A 19,916-nucleotide genomic window follows, 5' to 3' on the forward strand; every position below is an offset into this window, starting at 1 on the left:
TGTCTTCGGAGCATTGCCCGAATCTGGTGGGAACACCGGATCAGCAATCCTGAAGTACGTCGAATTGTATTCGGGAGAAATAACTCACCCTCGATAGATGAACTGATCACACTGCACAGGTTGCGTTGGCTTGGCCACGTGTTGCGTATGCCAGTCGACCGACTTCCTCGAAGGGCTCTTTTCGCCCAACCATGTGAAGAGTGGAAGAGAGCCAGAGGCGGTCAAACAATGACTTGGCAACGAAGTATGAAAGCCATTACCAGCAAACTCAGCTGCGCTGGTCACTGCCGTCTTCCTGGATGGGGACCCCGAGATGGGCCACATCAATGGCTAGAGACATTATCAGACATGGCCCAGTCGCGCCCTCAATGGCGCTCATGCATCAAAGCTATTGCCTTCAATGCATAGCTCCTTTTCCACCCACCCCCGCTTGACAACCCACTGACAGTGCTAGATTTATGCACCAATTTACCAGCTCGCGCGTGCAATGCGCAGCTACCTAGCCCGTCCCCCAAATCATCGGTGAACGAAACTGTGGCAGCTACAACCAGTGTACGACCAGTACGCGGTTCTTACAGCTGACAATGATGATGATGATGAGGGATCTGATTTCCTCAATCCGCGAAGGCTGTTATTGGACTAGGACTTGCTAAGGTCGTAGTTAGTGACCTGTGTTTGCTTGCCAATGTCGGCTCTCTACGTACTTACGAGACTTATGCGTGGCACATGGTGTTGAGTGCACAATTTTGCTATTTACCCTCAGACCAGACCCAGTATAACGGACACTTTGTGCCTGACGTCTGAAACTTGACTGTTCAAGGCGCTTACCGCGCCTTGAAGAGCATTCAGCATTGTTTGACAGCATTCCGCGTTTAGTGCTCGTAAGTATGCGTTTGGCGTGGTGCGTATCCAGTTATCAAAGTACGGGGATAATAGATAGACTAAGCGTGCGAGTTGATTTTCTTGTGTCTACGACCATGTTGTCCAAAGCCAAATGTAAATGCCTCCTAATCCGAGCAGTCCAGTTGACGCGGAACATGAGGTCTTCGCGACAGAAACCGATACGCTTTCGACCTTGGGATGAAACGGTAGTATGCTGAAAATTCTACCTCCTGGAAACAACACTGGGGTATTATTAGTCACGCTTTCGACCAATCAGAGGTTGTCCGAATCCAATCTCTTGGTCAATCACATGAAAATCAGATTAATGGACTGTTACAACACCCGCGAGCAGCGAGACGATTTGAGCGAGCAGCTCCGCTTAACAGTTACCATGCATCCTATGTGTTGTATTAAGAATATGCAACATCACCGACGTGCATATGACCAAAGACAGCCCCATTTTACATGTTCACAGCAGATGTGAACTGAACACGTACGAGAACGAGCTCTACAAGGCATCGCACCACTGAGATATCGCTCGACGTCAATTCGAACATCAGTAAAGCGCCACTTCTACATATTAAGCAGTGATAAAACACAAGATTTAGTGAGAGAGCGTGAAAAGTTCAAGTGGGACACACTACTTGTAAATTGCTGAAAACTCTTAAACAGCTCACAAGCGGTTTTGCCCTTCTTCGGGCTACGGTAGACACATTCCCCTAGCTTCCGTCAACTTTGTGTTTCACTTTAACCCACATAACACGCAGTTAACGAAATACACTAATTGATACATTACTTTGGTCTCGACGGAAAGGAATCAATCAAATGAATCAAGCTTAACCTCTCGTTTATGAGGTTCATCTTCAAGTGGAACAGGGGCCAGATAAAACAAGATTTCAAACAACTAAAGAGTAAAACCATGGGGAAAATCTTGGTCGGTAGCAACTGAAAAGTAATCAGTATGCCGGTCTAAAAAACTGGGATACCAATTCACACCCAAGGATATTGGTGTTTCAGGTGGTCAGCACTGTTTCGTAGTTGTTTCAGCTGGACTGCTGTCTGTGAATGTATTTGCTATTATGTTCTGTCGCACTCAATGAACCATTAAATCGCACCAAGCGTTCTACCACACCAAGTGGATTTGTCATAGGACAAGGAGTAAAGTTAGGAATCGCTGCTCCATACAAATGCGAGGAAACTTGAGCCACGAGAATAACTGCAAAGACAGATCAAACACAACTGAAACCCACCAAACATCTGACTGAGAGGTGAACCGGGCTTTCTGTAGTGATTCAGGAGCCATCCAACGAATTGGCAAGCGACCACAGGTCTTTTTGTGGTAATAATATTGCCCGTAGACGTTACGACAGAGGCCAAAGTCGCCGATTTTCACAATGAGGCGAGCGTTAACCAAACAATTTCGGGCAGCCAAATCACTGATTGTGGAAAGGAGAACAGAAGATCAAAATCTCACGGGTGTTCCCTCGCCTGACAGTAGTAACGAGGAATACAAGGGGGCGCTTAACAGGGTAGAGGGTTACTGCATCATCCATGTACGGGATGGTGACTACGAGATGCGAGTGACTACGGCTCACTTATAATAAGGCGACACCCAGATAAGTTGGTACAACGGCCGATATCCATCGGGAAATATGGAACATCAAAGGATCCGATCGGCGGAATATGCCACTGATCAAATACACTCTGATCTCCAGGTTGGGGATTCACTACCAAAACTTAAACATGAAAAGGAGCTCTGATAATTTGCACGTCCCATTCTGTTGTTGATGTATTTTGATGAGTCATTTTTCTGTTACGGCTCTTATACAGCACCCTTTACAGGGCCGAATCTTCGCAGAAGAGGCTTCCATGTGCATCGATCACAGTTAATTCTAAAAATCCATTACAAAACATACTGAAGTGGGTTAATTATTTATTTGCATTCTTCGATTTTTTGAATATGGTGATTACCCTTCCCAGAATATCATCTTCATTTCATTTTTCGTTGTCTTCGGAACTTCGCTTCCTATTTGGAAGCTCACAATAGCTACTTCATGTAGGCTAGAACTTGGACTGAGACAGAGCTAACGAGAGTCCTTTCAACAGTGGAAATCCATCCTTTTGGATGCATAAAACCTTCCTGACGTTGACTTCCCTAACCGCGCAACTTGTAAGATTGCACGTCATTTGTGTTACGAGCGAGTGTCTGTGACGATAGTCAGTCAAAATGGACTGAGATTATATACGCATTTGCCGAACGTGATGAAACTCAATTGACGCTTACACGCTGCTCCATGTCACGACCGAAACGGTATGAAACTAGTGGCACCAGTTAGTCTCGAAGATAAACACTCGATCAATAGGAAACTACCCATCAATACGTTTGTTTTTAAGGAAAAACTGCTTCGCAGTAACAATACAAATTTATCAGATATCTTTCGGCAAGGGGACCAAGCAGCACAGTCATGCTGTGCCACGAAGGAGCAGCTGAGTTGTACTACTTTAGCCATATTCACCAAGCGCTGTACAGCTAGATCGACCCTAAACCTCTGTAGTCCAGAAAATCACGTTCCATTACAACCCAGAACGGAGAAGAGAAAAACACACACGGTTTGGACCGCGGTTGTCCTATTCTGGAGAAACTATTTTGAAGTGCTTACCAAATGTGGCGCTCTCATATTGAAAGGAAGACAAAGGGACCAATTAAAAGCGTTCCCTTCTGAGGACGTTTTCCACTGAGACTGTCCACAGAATGCAACAGCATTTCCGTATTTTATTGGCACAAGGTTGCAACGGCTAAAACATCCATGAACGTGCCATTAATATACCTATGCACCCCGAAAATAAATCCATTTACAAGAGTTTCATTTGCAATAGACAGCAAATTATCATTGAAAACAATGGAACACAGTAAATTTCAGATAATGAGTCACTTAATAAGCCCAAATGTGATCGATTAACAGAAATTCTTGTGTGTTACCGGATCTCGCAGATAAAACCAGGGTCGTACACAAGATATGTCAGCTGCGCACATTCACACATACACACATGCTAGTATACCAGTGTCGGACGGGACGGATTCTTGCAGCAAGGTGAATGGCGGGTACAGATGAGTAAAACAGGTGAGGAAAAACACATGGACGGAGTGTGTAAATAAACGGGAGAAATATCATGAGGCTGTTAGTGAGTGCAAAGAAGGTAACGAATAAACGACAAAGTAAGCATAAACCAATGTGTCAACAATTCATTAAAAAGGATATTATTGTACATACATCCGAGTGTCGATCACGGGAAATACTGCACAATGATAAACGGCCAGAACCACCTACCGATGAACGTAGTTCTTCGCCGCCAAATAGGCCATCCCATCTGCAATTTGAGTTGCCCAAAGGTAGGCTTGTGCGGGTTCCACGGAACCCAACCCGGTGTCACCTAAGTGGCGTAGGTATTTGACCAAGTCGCCTTCAGCCATCAACTCCATCACTACCAACGGACTGTTCGGAGCGACACAGTGTGCATTAATTTGGTGCCGCACTGGTCTACCATTGATGTCCTCGCCAACTGCCAGACAGGAATGAGGATGATATGTATATCGCGAAAAATGTGGAGAAAAAGCACCATATTAGATATCTCTTAAATAAACAATTGCGTTGAAATTTCTCGCCAAAATTTCCCGTTTTCTTTGCTGTAATTATTTAATTTTCTGCTTTACACATTAGTTCGCTATCCTTAACCCAAAAGGTTCGCTTTACAGTCTCACGCATGGGCCTGTTTATTTTTACACTATTAGACTGCGCCGACAAACAAGCTGTGCAAGCTTATTCGAACACATTTCGCTTGGAAAAACACAAGCAGTTTCGACAGCGTTAATCAGATTATCGCATTGCATAGGGAAGGGGGTACCAAAAACTTATCTTGTCACTATAGAAAGAGTCGTTATGCATAGTTGGAGCTATACTTCGAAACATCTGCACGAAAATGGGGTAACTCAAGAACGCCCGTGCGAGCGGCCGAAGTCTTGGGTTCATGCAGTAAACCTATACAGCGACATTCGATCTATTCTATTCAATCCATAAGCATGAAATTGATCATTTTTTTAGATTCGGTAAAACTGTAGTGCGATTTGGCTCAACGAACAAGTCAACTGGCTCACCAACAAGTGGCGTTTTGTCATTGGCGCTTTGTGAACCAATGAAATGGGAAACAACTGCACGTTCGGTTGTTGACGATTGCTGATACCTAAAAGTGCATATCTTATGGATTTCCAACCACATCTGTCTGAACTTACGTTAGGAGTTGGTTCAAATATATACATTAATGATATATCAGAAGTCTCAGTAGTTGCTCCATCATACAAAAGTGTGCATTGCCAAGAAATCTTAATATTGACCAGTCAGTTTCTAGTAAACGTACGTTCAGTACGTTCAGCACATGTTGACCTATGGTTGGCTTGCCTCACTATGTTACATGCGACAAGTACGCACATTACATTGTGTTGGTATTAACATATTCCTCGTTCAGTGTTTTTGGCACTACAAACATGCAACAACTTCTCCAGTTGCTCGGATTCCATCTACCGACAGACCTAGAAACGACCAAGTTAGCCAGTGCAGAGTCAACGGGCCAAACCACACTACTTTCTGCTATTCAGTAGCAGCGATTAAAAACGTATTTCAGGATTGACACCAAACCTCTACGGCCAACTGGTCACTTTCGTTTCGAATGCGCAGAAAATGGACGTAGTATTTTTCAGCATTTCCAGTATCTTTCACAAAGCTTGATCACTTGTAATTGTTCCGATGGCGCAACAGTCGTCAAGTCGCACCTGATGGCCCAAGAGTATGATCGCATCATCAGGTCTCAAGAGTTGAATGGGCTGCACAAGTGTTTCAGCAAAGCTAAGATTTTCTTATTGTAAGCGCAACGAACTCCCATTTGATGCTATTTTGCAATGTTTCGGTAAGCATTTGGAGATGTTCCATCTATCATCAATGTGGTAAAATTCAATAGAAATGAAGACAGAAAACACCAATTGAATGTAACCACGAACTATAGAGAACGAAACAAACGAAATGGAACGTCGAGCAATGTTGCGCAATATGGGTACCTCGGATAAGCTGCTTGGTTGTTGGTAGTTGGACTGCCAACGTTTCATCACCAAACAAGGTGACGTCAGGGCGGGGGTGAGTGAGTGAATTTACCCCCTTCTGTCTGTGCTAACAAATCTAAACACCATCTGTTAAGAAAATGTTTAGCCACCACTTGAGCACAGACAGAAGAGGATGGAATTACCAGCTCAATCCCGCATTGACTATGTCAGCTCAACTGGTGATGAAACGCTTGAAATCAAACTGCCAGGCCTGGCGAACAGACAAACAACCAAGAAACGCCGAGCAATTAAATTCAATTTGTCAGCTATAAACCGTGTACCATAGGCACATTGGTTCCAGCTGCTACAGTTACGATCACCAGAAAACGGAAAAGTAGAACCTACAACCGAGGTTTGAAGCGAAAGCTTGTTCAGAAATTGGGGAGCAAGGCATTCAAGGTGACAGCTTTGATGCACGAGCGCCACTGACTGCGCGATTGGGTCATTTCCGCCTATTTCATTAAGCACTAGTGACTTGAGTCCCAGAGTCTCCATCCAGCGAGGCGGCAGTTACCCACCCGACTAAGTTTACTGGTTAGTGTTTTCGTACTTCATTGTCATGTCATACACTGTCCACTTCTCGGTCGCTTCCACTCAGTACAGGGTTGGGCGAAAACAGCTCTATGAGGCAGACGGTCTTCTGGCATGCGAAGTATATGTCCCAATCAGCCCAGCCTATGAAGCGTGAGTAATTCATCCATCGCGAGAGAGTTCCTTATTCCTAAGACAATCTGGCGTACCTCAGCATTACTAATCCGATGTTCCAACCAAACCTGATCAATACGGGGACATCGATGATCAAACACTGACATCTTCTGTATGTTCTTTGCGTGTAGGAGCCACGTCTCTGGTCCATAAAGCAGCATGGATCGCACCACCGCATTGTAGACTCTTCCCTTGACAGATAAGCTCACGTCACGTCGGTGACATAAACTCGGAGGTTGGCAAAAGCTGCCTTGGCCTTTTCTATTCGATGAACGATTTCATCTCCAGCCAGTTCACCAGAACCTATACAGATGTCCAGGTAAAAAACTATCTACCACGTCGATTGGTTCACCTGCAAACATGGGGTGTGAGTTTGATCCCACCCAGTCTTGTAGCAGTACTTTATACTTTGAAGGGGTGAGGCGCATATTACACCGTGCGGCAGAGTTATTTAGGTTATTTAGTTAAAATTGTTTGCATTCGAGAAGGATCTGAAACAAGAAGAGCAATATCGTCTCCATAGTCAATGACTGTAAGGGAATGTTCCGGGAGCATTTCGACTCCCGAGGTTTCAGAGGAATTTCGAGCAGCATAGCAATAACAAAGTTGAAGAGGAGACGGCAAAGAGGACAGCCTTGTCTTACACCACTGGAATTGGTGAACTCAGGAGAAATCTTCCCGTATACTCGTACGCGCTGGATTTCGGTTGCTGATGGTGGGTTGATATCAATGTTCCATTCGGGCCCTTTCGGTTCTTCCAGCGGTTGTGTTGAAGGAGACCAGGTGAACTGTCTTTAAATTGTTCATCCCACCGCTTAAGATGGTGATTGAGGGAGTGAATCGCTGTCCCATCTTTTTCGCATATTGTGTCACTGACACCTGCCTTCTTTCGACCCGTTGATCGGATCAGTTGGGAAGTGAGGACGCGATGTTCTCGAGCATAAGGTACTCAAGAAGATTTTACGTAGTTTAAAACCGGAGAAAAACTGAGAAGCTTTTCTGGGAGAACTTACGTGACGACTGATCCGGAGTGTCTGTGCAAACTGTGATATCTGGGTGGCACAACGGTGGATCAGATGAACTAGTCTGACCAAATCGACTCAATAATCGGATCCGTCTAATCAAGCCACGAAACAAGTCACAATGTTGATCTGGTAGACGTTCGTTCTTTCCGGTTCTGGTCACCAATCCAAGAAGGCAAACGAGGTGGTAGGAATGAAATTGTTTCATATGACACGCTTCAGTAATGAAATCGCGATGATCGAATAAGGTTGTCGTGTTGTTGATGGTCTATGAAAGAAAAACGCATTGAGAAGTACCCCGAAAAAGATAAACTTAAAAAATTCAAGAGAGCCACACCGCAGACGCATAATTTCATCAGCATTCGCAGTGCTCCCCTACAGTGCATTTTCAACGAAGATCCAGTGCGGTGTTGTCGATAAGTAACCCCTTAAATTCATACATAATACGCGAGAAACTGAGCCCAGAGTTCTTCGTTCTCTCCAAATTACCATGAGAGTGCTTGCTCTAACAGCATTTACTGGTTTGTTTATTCGTCATTTTCTAGTGAATCATACTATGTGTTTTAGAAACGAAATCATATCCAAAAAGCCTTGTTGCCACGACGGGCGAGACAGTGTTGCTGAGTAATCAGTGATCTCACAATGCATTAGTGTTCTGGATAGGGCAGTGAAGCATCGGTGTCGAACACTGGATGTCATGCTGTCGATGATGATGATGATGATGACTGCTGTGGATAGCAGATATTTGCACTGATGTGCGCATCGGCATACAATTTCCTGATGATTTTTAATGATCCCATGTGGATGTTCAAAATGTCTTACTTGAAACTGAAGTTACCATCCCGTCAACGTTTATCTTCAACCACCAACATATTTTGTTTAACACATGCACAGCCACTATTTCACTCCTGTTTCGATTATGTCACGAACATCCGAATATCACGAACTAACCGAGATTATTGGAACCTTATCATAAGACAAACAATGCAAGCGAATCTTCAAACACAGAGTGAATTTTCTATATATATATATATATATGTATATATATATATATATATGCGGAACAACGACAGCAGGGTGCCGACGCTCGTCACTACACACAGCACCTTGGCGGGAAAAGCCTGGGCTCGATATCGTCTGGATTAATCGACAAGAAACAGGCCAGATTTCAAAACGCTCGGTCAAGACCCTCTTTGAATACAACTGCATCATCCACTACAACTTATCAAACGAAGAACTCGATAAGTCCCTTTCCTTTATGTGTGTTATTCAATTGTACTACAGTGTCTCTGGTAGCTAATATACATAACTGTTTATTATTAGCGTTATTCACCCTCTGACATCACTTCAAGTAAAAAATAATAGCACTAACAAACCACTGATAGTGTGGAACAGCAAAACAACATGGCAAACGCTTTTAAGAATAGGCTGTCATTTTTACAAAGGTTCATTGGGTATGAAGAAGTTTGATCTATGGTTGCCGATGTTTTTTTTGAAAACCCACTTTAACTGTAACCTTAAAGTTTTAAAAAGAAACCCGCACAAACGCACCTTGATGGCCACTGGGATATTGGTTGAATCTGGATGGAGTGTGGAAGCAGGGGTTGTAAGGCATCGAACTACACCACGGTACACCGTTCCAAAGCTCCCGTGCCCCAGAGGATGCTTCCAGTTCAACACATCAATATTGCCTCTGTCAATTTCCCAAGCGTCTGTCACGTCATAAATGTCAATATAGCCAGGGTTGATTGAAGTCCAAGTTGTTGAACGCAGATAGCTAGACAAAATGAACACACACAGTAAAGGACTAAACACCATCTTCACCAAGGGTGCAAAAAAGACCCTCAAACGGAAACTCATCGTTGGGAACTTCCAACAATTTTTTGGTGACAGTAAGGATGATATGGCCTAATATATCGTGCTGATTTGAGCCACTACGACACAAGGCGCACAGTGTTTCATGACTACTCAATAACAGAAACCCTTGCTATTCATAACTCCCGATAAATACTATTGCTTCGGCCTCAGACTCTAGTCCCAGTTCGTTGGAGTGAAAGGGGAAAACGAGGCTTACCATTTTCGTAAGTGGCACCCGATGGCAATCAGTCCGACGGTTAGCAAGAACGCAGCCAGAAAACAGTTGAGCGCAACGATCAGGATTTGATGCGCTGTGTAGAGTAGATAAACATATAATGTAGTGAACCGTTCAACAACAGTAAGGTGTATCTACAATGGAACGAGCGATGGCCCAAGTGGTCAGAGCGCGAATTTACTGACCGGAAGGTCCGTGGTTCGAATCCGACCGCCACTCTACTTCCCCTGTCTAGGCTTGGGCAATCTGGCAGTATCCCAGCCCTCGTGCTTCCTTCGGGTGGCATGGCAGCTAGGCACCAAAAGGGTGTTACAGCTGAACGCTTTTTCCATACACACAAAGAGGCACCATGTAAGGTCACATACCTGAACTGCTTAATGCAATTGTATGACGGGAGAATCATATGTAATGTAATTACGAGGATTACAGTTGACTGAAGTCTCTAATCGAAAAATAAATACAGGAATATGAACCTATTTCTAAATCTCCCCAGGCGAGAAAAATTTATGTCTTGATATACACCGCTATAAACACCGTCATGAGGCTCAACGTTTTGAACAGGTCTAGGATGGGTTGATATCGTACGCGCGATCGACTCCGTACAATAATATATGATATATATATATATATATATATATATATGGTATAACGTATAATGACAAAACATGGTTTCGTGGCCAGTGAAACACACTTTATGGCTACCACAGTTAAATCGCTCAAACATCACTCAGTAAGAGCACATAAAGAACTCATAAACTAGAGTTTGGGACTTCCGTCGCGTCCGGTTTGTGGTCTTTTATTCACCATCCACTTGTGTGTGGGGGGCGAGATGGCTCAAGTGGTTAGAGCGCGAATTTACTGACCGGAAGGCCCGTGGTTCGAACCCGACCTCCGCCACTCGACTTCCCCTGTCTAGGCTTGGGCAACCTGACAGTATCCCAGCCCTCGTGCTTCCTTCGCGTGGCATGACAGCTAGGCACCGAAAGGGCGCTACAGCTGAACGATTTTTTTTGTGTGTGTGCAGAATATAGACCGGCAAAACGGAAAACGAACAAGCATTTAGAGCTTCGTTACGGCCAGACATCTGCAACTTAAACACAACTGGTGAATCTAGTCCAACAGGAAGGTTTGCTGCAACCTATTGTTTGGAAAAAAACGGTTTGCAGCTCTAAACAAAATTTTGTCAATCCAACCCAGATTGGTCGCTTCCGAAAGAGAATAGGCTATAAACTGATAGGACAAAGTATTACGCTGGGTAACGAACCGGAGATAATTGTCAGGCAATCGGTAATTTTACAAAAAACACCATCCTAAATCCATCCCGAAAGCACTAGAAATCCGCAAATGCCTACTCGAGCAGCCTTTGCGGATGGATATCATGTGATATCCCACATATTCTATCACAACCGCGGTCGCGGTGATTTATGCATCAGTTTCCACCTGGAGGGTCCAAGTGAGCAGTTGTAGGTGCGAACCTCACGGTAGATACCCATGGTCCATGTCCTTTCCATATCAACGCTTCCTTTCAGTGACATCTCATGATCACACAAAAAAGAATCAGTGTTCTGCATCGGTTTCGCTGTTATTCGTGAGTGGTACGAAGATTTATACTACTAATGGGTTATAGCGTCAATATGAGATGAAATATAGGCTTGCATCCGCTACATGAAGGTCTCAAGTGTGGCCTATATGCTGCTGCGGGGAGTAATTTTCGTCAGATCATCGAATCGTAGTACGTAATAGTCCATGCAAATCGAATACTTAGTACGTTTTATGGTAGAATAGCTTGCTTACCCGACCATTCGCCCAAAGAAGTGTCCAAATAAGCATCAATTGTGAAAATACGCATTGGACTCCAGGGTCCAACACCAGCGACGGAAAAAGCTTGGATTTGGAAAAGATAACTCCCAGAAGGAAGTTCGCGAAGAAAGGTTCCACCCACGTTGCGTTCGTGGGTCCCGTTCTGCTGAAATGCCGACCACTGACCAACAGAGACGCATTTGGTCAGCCATGCCGTTTGAGCTGAAATTGTGGAAAGATCCGGTAGCTCCTAAAACCACAGAAAAAGGTAGAAATTAAACAATTTCAGTAGAACCTGGTCAGTTTGAACTGGATACATCATCCACAAAGATGTCTTTCAGGGGAAAGTGGTCGTGGCAAGTCTAAGCGAAAGAGAGCTGGCATTAACTAGTATGAAAAAGCCATGTTTCTTCTCTTCCGATGCATCCAAGATGCACCTGGGATACCGACGATTCACGCGTCAAGTGTTGCTTCGGATTCCACCTGGGGACACACCTTAGGATGAGTGTTTCGAAATACAATTAATGAAGAATTGTATAGTACAGTGGATAACACAGACCTGTAAAATATACATTGTGGAATTCTTCCACACACGCACGAGTAAACAAAAACAAAACAAGCGGTATTTTTTCATGAGCCGTCGCACTGTGCACATCGGTTTATGGACGTAGTCTGAGCCGAGTTGAAACCCTTTGGAGTAGGTTTGTTAAGGCCAGGGAAATCCGGAAAAAATTTCTTCCTCGTTCCAACTCGCACAATTCGTCCGTTAACACCGGGCGAATACAATAATTTCTGTTTCGTCTGTCTGGTTTGATAGGTAGCTCACGAGTCAGTATCTTTGTCATGCCAATAGAAGACACTCTCGCACTGATATACCGACATTCATTGTAATTCCCACGACGTTCTTGACCGACTTGCAAATGCTGTGAGAGTTGTACGTTGATAAGAAACCTATCCAATTTAGTACCATAAGCGTGAATGAAAAGAAAAATTACCAAACGTGGTACGAGCTATTCTGTGGTGAGAGGAACATTCGGTTTCTCCTGTCTAAAAGAGGCGAAATAGATCAAGAAGGTCAAGTGACCTACTGAAATCACAACAAAGAAGCTCCATGCTTGTTCGATTAAATCACCTGCACAGGAAGAGAAGAGCACCAAAACCACGAGCCCTAATAAGACAAAATTTAGATATTCCTTTGGACAGTTGTTTCGTCCGACTAAAAGAGCTGGTTCAGCAGAGGCGGGCAAATGGAGATNATGTGCTCTGTGAGGCAAATTGTAATTCACTTGTCTGAAGAATTCATGGCTTGCGAAGAAAACGTGTAGAGGCTGTAAAAAAATGTTTTTCAAAAGTTGTTTTCTGGGTCGGGCTTCAAGAAGACGCTCTCCAAGATCAGATTGTGTGATAGAATTATCAAGCACAATTACTACTGACGTATGGCCGTAGTATTCTAAAAATGAGTACTGCATTCAGGTCTCTTGTAAGGCTGGGCTCAATGCAGCGTAAAAGCTGAAACACTGGTTGTTTTCCTTGTATACCTTCACTCATTCCCTAAACATCTGGCTGTAACAGCACAGCTTCAAGACTTCTGGCCTACATGATGCTTAAATTTTACTTCGGGAACAACAGCTGTAAACGTAGTCGGCGGTGGTGTGATTGATAGACTCCAAAACACATTCTGTGCTCCATAAAACAACACCGAAAGGCAAAACCAGCGCGGGCGCGATGTGAGTTGCTAACAAATATCCCTCTCACCTCCAACTTGATTGTGGTGTTGCACATGTTCCAAGGAACCTGGTTCATGGTGGTGTTTTCGACTTTTCTGGAGCTTGTCCCTTCTGAAGTTAAAAGATATGCAGTCGGACGGTATCGTACAACGTAATAGAGGACCAAGTCGTTGGGCCTATCCGGTTCACGCCAAAGGATCTCCACGGAATTCGGTGTGCTTGATTGACAACTGATAGACGTGGCAGGGATCTCATCCGCATCGTCTGAATTAGGTTCAGCAGACGGATGAAGGAATGAGGGATAAGTTCCGTGTAGAAAGTAACTACATTCCAATATTTTACAAGCTGCGAGCAAATTTGAAGGATTTATGTACATAGAATCAGTCGTTTATGGGGTCACACACAGTGAATCCGGCACTAGAAGTTATGAATTTTGAGAACAGAAGTTATTCAAAAGACGACGACAATTCTTGTGCCTCTAGACTTTCAGTCACCTCGGGATTTTCGTGATGCTTCTAATAGCCCATTTTCTCACATTGGACTCAACCAATGGGGGTTAGGTTACAAAACTCTTCGTATGTCCATGCCGTGGGCACACTCAAAGGAAAGGATTTTCAGCATGCCCACGAATGAGACACCTTACACATCCGGGTAACTTTTTCAAAATAAATACACTTCAAGACAGTTGACACCACGTCTAAACACAAAACCCTCAAACAGATCTCTCATTCGAGCACTGGGCATTCTATGATCGTGTTTCGAAGACTGGATTTCATATATTTTGGTTGGCTGTGGACCTCTGTATTGGGATGCTCATCCACTGATAAGCAAGCATAAATATTTTCAGGCACTTTGCTAATGACTCACATTTAACTTTGATAATCACAGTAAACGGATTGTGTTGTTGATCATCATCTCACAGTAAGGTAGATGGACAACTACCAATCAGGTAGCACAAAATGATATGTTGAGTTCAGTGAACCACCTCCCTTGTTTCACATCCGCAACACTGAGCTAGAGATACTTTTGAAATCAGTTTTTGAGTATTTGTGTTAAACATGGATCCATTTCCATGGGTGGCCACCTCTGTTTCCCGGTACCTATAAGTGGTTGATTAGTAAGCAGCCGCAAATTTTTAATGTTTACTTCAGGCTTGCATTAAGGGACGTGAAGTCGCTCTTAGAAGGCTCAAGACCCACGCACCTGATGGAACTTAAGCCGAGTGTGACATACCATGGGCGTCCTACCACCTGTGCCTGAAATTGGGGCTCAGATGGCCGAAGTAGTTAGAGAGCGAATTTACTGACCGAGAAGTTCGTGGTTCGAACCCGACCTCTGCCTCTCGACTTCCCCTGTCTAGGCGTGGACAACCTGGCAGTATCCCAGCCCTCGTGCTTCCTTTGGGTGGCATGGCAGTTAGGCACCGAAAGCGCGCTACAGCTGAACGATTTTTTCTGCCTGAAATTGGCGATATGACACAGTCCCAGTCACTTGCCAATACAAGCATGTTAATCCCAAGCGCCGAACAGCATGAAAAATACAGATGCTCGTTAGAAAACGAGGATGATTTCGAGTTAAGAGTTGAAATTATGAGGCGAAAAGCGTAATTTAGAGTTACGCTCAGATACAGCTTTCGGATCATCGGTTGCTTATTTGCCAAACAGAGACGCAACGACATGCTGTTACAGGGAGAAAAACTGTGAAGGGATTCGAAAGGAGTTAAAATGAAACAGAGAAGATTATTTTTACTGCTTTCAGAATTCACAGTGCAGACACTTTTTCTGTTTATAAAAGGGAATCGCTGATGATCACCATTGGCAGTTTGTCGAAAGAGAAATCAGTTACACACACTTTGACGAAGGAAATCATCTTAGGCTTCGCCTGACAATTAATGATTCATGCAAAACAGAAATGAAGCATTATATCCGACAGTGTAAGCTCGGCAATATCGTACAACTGAGTCCTATCAAAGAGTCTCAATCAGAATGAAACGGTCGACTATTGTGCCCTATTGGTCAACGGCAGCGAAAGTTACCAGGGTCTGAAGGTATTTATATGGCACCACAAAGACGCTTACGTAGAATTCGGAATAAGTGGACAGAGCGCCAAGTTCATGTTTAAAAAAAAAACAAAGTATTTGGACACCACAGAAGAGCTGGATCGTCCTGCTTGATCTCAAACAAAAAACAGCTTTCCTGTGGAAGTGGGGAACCTATCGATGTGCACTAAGGATTTCAGTGCCGCTATTCTGATGAGGGCGACGGGCGAAGCACACAGCACTCGCACCATTCCACCACGATTCAAAATTAGACACACAAGATGGTCTAGAGTCTTACCGAAGTAAGGAGTACCGCGATAGTTTTTTTCAACATTGTATTGAGTTACCAGCCAAGCAATCCAATACTGATAGCAAAAAACAATACGAGGAAGAACTACTAACATATGCTTTATCGCCTCCATTAATCATTCTGTGGCAAAATTACACTTGAAACCAGGTAGTAAAAAAATGCGATGCTCCTCCATCGTACTGCTCCGAAAAAACCAGGCGAAGTCCATCACGTTCGGCAGAAGAGTAGCCTGAGATGCACAACTACACAGTCATATTAGCTCATATTTTTATGGAGAGGGTCGTTGGCTAGATGGATAACTGTATGAAGCTCAAAGAAAGAATAAGCGAGGACCGACCTTTTGACGGCATACGTCCAAACACGGTAACACGTGGGCTACAGAGTTGGGTCTCGCAGTCTGACCAATGCGTCCGGTTCATTTCGATATCCAAAAAAGCACCTGGTTGAAGACTGAGCCAGGGAGCTGGTGCACGGCAGGCTGCATTCGAGACACTCTTCGCTGTTTGCGTCTGCGTAATAAGCGATAAAAAAACGGAGGCTTTTGGATCAAGCTGTTCGTCTAACCTAAAAACTATGAAAAAGTTCCAGGGGCACCAACGCGGTTAGTAGTGGTCGGCTCCGAGTAGCTGCCGAGGTCTCAAAATAAACTCAGCTACGAAAAGCAAATGCCGAGAGATATATCATCATGAACCTACTTCACTGCACAAAGTGGAAGCAGTTAAAAGTACTTGAAAGTACGAAATTCTTGGGGAGTCAGTCCATTATCATATAATCTGCTTACGCTGTTTTTCGTCCTTTTATCACAGTGTTATCGGTATGTCGTTTTTCATTACTCTTGATAACATAGACTTTTTGTTGACATATTAGCTAGTTGATCCTACTCACCAAGTAAACCTGTCGCAAACAGTAGTCTAGCTCCATCATTCCATGAGACCACAGTTATGAGTTAGACACAGGATTCCTCAAATCAAACGAAGAATTAGTGAAAATTGGAGCAAAGTCGAAGCCACCCAGAAATCTTGACGGTCAGGAAATTTGGTTAGCCACGAAATAAGAACTCACCACAATTCTAGATAAGGATGCGTAAAATTTGTCCCAATGCAGAAAGTAAGGAGAAACTACATAATGCGGAGAAGTCAGAAAGTTGCCAAAAGAGACAAGGAAAGTGCTCTATCGAATGTCATCTCACTGCGCACTGAAGCAAATATGTAACAAACAATCCTGACCTGGATGGCCACACTGGACTGATAACGAATTAATGCGTATGTAAAATACAATTCTTAGTTCACTCATCTACTATGAGGGCTCCTGTATTTTTGCACCAAACAAACGCGGCGAGTTTTTGGCTTAAAAGGTTTGTGTTATGACATAAGTACGGTCACTTTAAGGGTTGAATCTCATGTATGTGCGGCACGACACATTCGGTACACACCCATCCAATGCCGAGCAGATTTTCTACAAAGATTGGAAGCGAACTAAACCATGTAAGAGGAGTAGAACAGGACCTAGGGCAGAAATTAAACGTCTTCCTCGAATTTGCGACAATGAATTGGCATGCGCTACTGAATTACTGGCCAGGCTGTGCACTGGATTGTCGTATACACTTATCTTAACGTTTAAGTCGAGGAAGCCATTGATTAGCCCGGTTTAAACAGGAACAATGGAGAAGCGAGAGGTAGGTTCACACCACGGAATTTACCGTCGGCAGATTAGCAACTCAACCACTAAGCCATCTCGAGCTCAATTTAGCTCCCACCAAGACAAGCGCCGGTAAGTTTCACATAGGATATAATGAGATGAATGGTTAAATATTAAAAACAATAGTGAATGCGACCAGTTGCGCCCTATAAAACTCACCTGACAAGCAGATAACTCCACGACGACTCTTCTGAAAGGCCGTAAAGACCGCATATATTGAGTGTGCTCGGTATCTCTGGCTCCATCGTTTGTGGAGATGACAAAAAGACCAACAACGTCACCCAATTCACTATGATCCAAATCACCATTCGAATTCACTACAAAATGGGAAAGGGAGTTAGTGAGTACGGGCTAATACACCACAACTATCATCGTTGGTTTGTGCTCTGAGCTGGGCAATTTTGATGGCAAACGTCTCATCACTAACCGTTCAGTTGTAACACCCTTTCGGTACCTAGATGCCATGTTACCAGAAGAAAGCAAGAGGGCTGGGATACTGCCAGATTGCCCAGGCCTAGACAGGAGAAATCGAGGTGACAGTCAGTGCGTCGTTGTGGAGCGAACTGGAGTGTAGCGGTGCATCATTGTGCGCTGAGCACTGTGCCTGTGTTAATTGTATCAAGACGGGGATGACCTTCAGTCACGATGGGTTGTTCGATCGAGTGGTTACATCAGTTGGTCTGCTATTCTGTATTCTGACTGGTGGGTGACTCCGTGATGTTTGAGGTTGGTCTTCCCTGCTCTCACCTACTCATCGGTGCACGAGTGTCCTATAACCTCTGATGATGTGACTCCAAGGCGTTTCCTGTTTCTTGGTTTGTTAATTCGATAGTCGTTAAGGATTGCGGTTGTGTTGATGCATAAAATGAAGTTAGTTCAACGCCACGCTTCCGGAAATTCCCTACCGTGTCTACTGTCTCCGTATACCAAACTTTCACGTTTTCCCTGCCTACTCTTCGACAGTGGCAACAATGAGAACGACCGGCCATATCGACAGTCCTACCTTAATTCGAGAATATATCGGAACTGACAGCCAGATTCTTGGGCAAAAAAAGAATCCTAGTAGCCCACAGGCAAGTGCTACTGATCACAGGACCGAAGGACAGCATTTATAAAACCGAGGACAACGTGATATACCACTTCAACCGCAGAAACTGTAACGAATTCTGTGTTGCGAGGAAACTATGTAAACGAATAAAGGAAAATGGTGCGGCCATGAAGTAGTATCTTTAGTCTCCCGTATGAAGATCAAGGTCATAAATTCAATGCCGGAAAAGTAAACAACTGCAATCAAATTACCAAGCTAAGCGAACAACCCAACGACCACCTGCGCTACCTGAGCTATCGGAATTCTCCTCAGAAGCGTATCATAAGTAGGACAGTGCAGTTCAACTTATGTAAACTTAACAAACGAACAAACAAATTCCCACGAACAGTTTGTTTCATGTCAGTTTGATACCTTTTCTTTTAAGTTCTTTTATCAGCCTAGACTTCTCCTTATGGCCGAAACCCCATGACACCTTGCCCTGGCAGCTTGTATTGTTCGCATGCCTAGGATGATCAAACAGCAGACGGTTTCGGTTCGGTCCGTGGAAAGTTCAACACACATTATTCCCAACTTGTCAAAACTCGCTTGTATCACTCCAACGATATTATAAACTGAAATATTCGTCAATAAATAGACTTCACAGCCCCGTTAACCAAACAGCTGGATTAGCTGGCACTGGAAAAGTTCTGAGATAGAGCGCTGAGGCCGCCAGTCCAGAATGAACGCCGTACGGTAGAGGCAGTCAAATAAGCATGATCTCGCAGAGGCAATCACCATAAAGACAGTATATTTCGTTTATTTGTGTTCATCAACAAGCTGCACTGTCGAAATTATTAAAGTAACCAGTTCACACGATCTCCTCGAACGAGACCGGTCATCATCATCATCAACAGTACGAACGAGAATGAGGGACGAATGTAAAGGGTGTTAATCGAACACTTGAAGGCATGAACAGAGCACAACCTCGGTGGCCGCCAGAAAATAAGCGATAACCAAAACGATAAATGAAGATGACGTTTCGACGCGTTTACAATCCAGCCATTGTTGCGTAATCTTCAGACTTTGCAGTCACCAAATAACTGCTTTACATCGACCAGCAAACTCTCAACAATGGACTAAAACTAACTACAATACCAAGTCGAAGAAGTGCGCGATACTACCGTTGCCTTCAAAAGTGGTATGCCCCTTGGTAAAGATGAAATGTCTACAGAACTACTTAAATCAATTGGTGACGCCCTACTAAGAGAGCTAACTTGTTCACCAGTGTGCCCCACTTCATAACTAAGGCCTTTCGGTCCACCATCCAAAAAAGACATAGCACTTCCCACATGAACAGAAGTTCAGAACAACGGAGCGACATGCAGTTATCCCCTGGTATGGTCAGATCTACAAATGGGCTAAACGTCAGAGTTTTCTCGAACTCCCTCTGAGAGGTAGGAAAACAC

At 44.0% G+C, this 19,916-nt stretch overlaps 2 protein-coding genes across 2 annotated transcripts in view; one reads left to right on the forward strand and one right to left on the reverse strand.

The window, feature by feature from the left end:
• T265_13696 (hypothetical protein) overlaps positions 1–19,916 on the reverse strand; it is a gene marked incomplete at both ends in the record, with an annotated part of 51,592 nt that overhangs the window by 10,920 nt on the left and 20,756 nt on the right. The window contains 15 exon segments of the mRNA XM_009170116.1: positions 2,133–2,318; positions 4,212–4,443; positions 7,750–8,026; positions 9,310–9,535; positions 9,833–9,984; positions 10,032–10,223; positions 10,662–10,981; positions 11,645–11,900; positions 13,316–13,700; positions 14,628–14,923; positions 16,088–16,234; positions 17,583–17,740; positions 17,851–17,986; positions 18,427–18,506; positions 18,515–18,605. Coding sequence (XP_009168380.1) covers positions 2,133–2,318; positions 4,212–4,443; positions 7,750–8,026; positions 9,310–9,535; positions 9,833–9,984; positions 10,032–10,223; positions 10,662–10,981; positions 11,645–11,900; positions 13,316–13,700; positions 14,628–14,923; positions 16,088–16,234; positions 17,583–17,740; positions 17,851–17,986; positions 18,427–18,506; positions 18,515–18,605 — 3,134 coding nt within the window.
• T265_05152 (hypothetical protein) overlaps positions 4,114–19,916 on the forward strand; it is a gene marked incomplete at both ends in the record, with an annotated part of 28,221 nt that continues 12,418 nt past the window's right edge. Inside the window, one exon of the mRNA XM_009170084.1 lies at positions 4,114–4,273. Within this exon, the coding sequence (XP_009168348.1) occupies positions 4,114–4,273 (160 nt within the window). The remainder of the gene's footprint in view (positions 4,274–19,916) is intronic.

The sequence above is a fragment of the Opisthorchis viverrini genome, assembly GCF_000715545.1.
Source record: "Opisthorchis viverrini unplaced genomic scaffold opera_v5_93, whole genome shotgun sequence".
NCBI lineage: Eukaryota > Metazoa > Platyhelminthes > Trematoda > Opisthorchiida > Opisthorchiidae > Opisthorchis > Opisthorchis viverrini.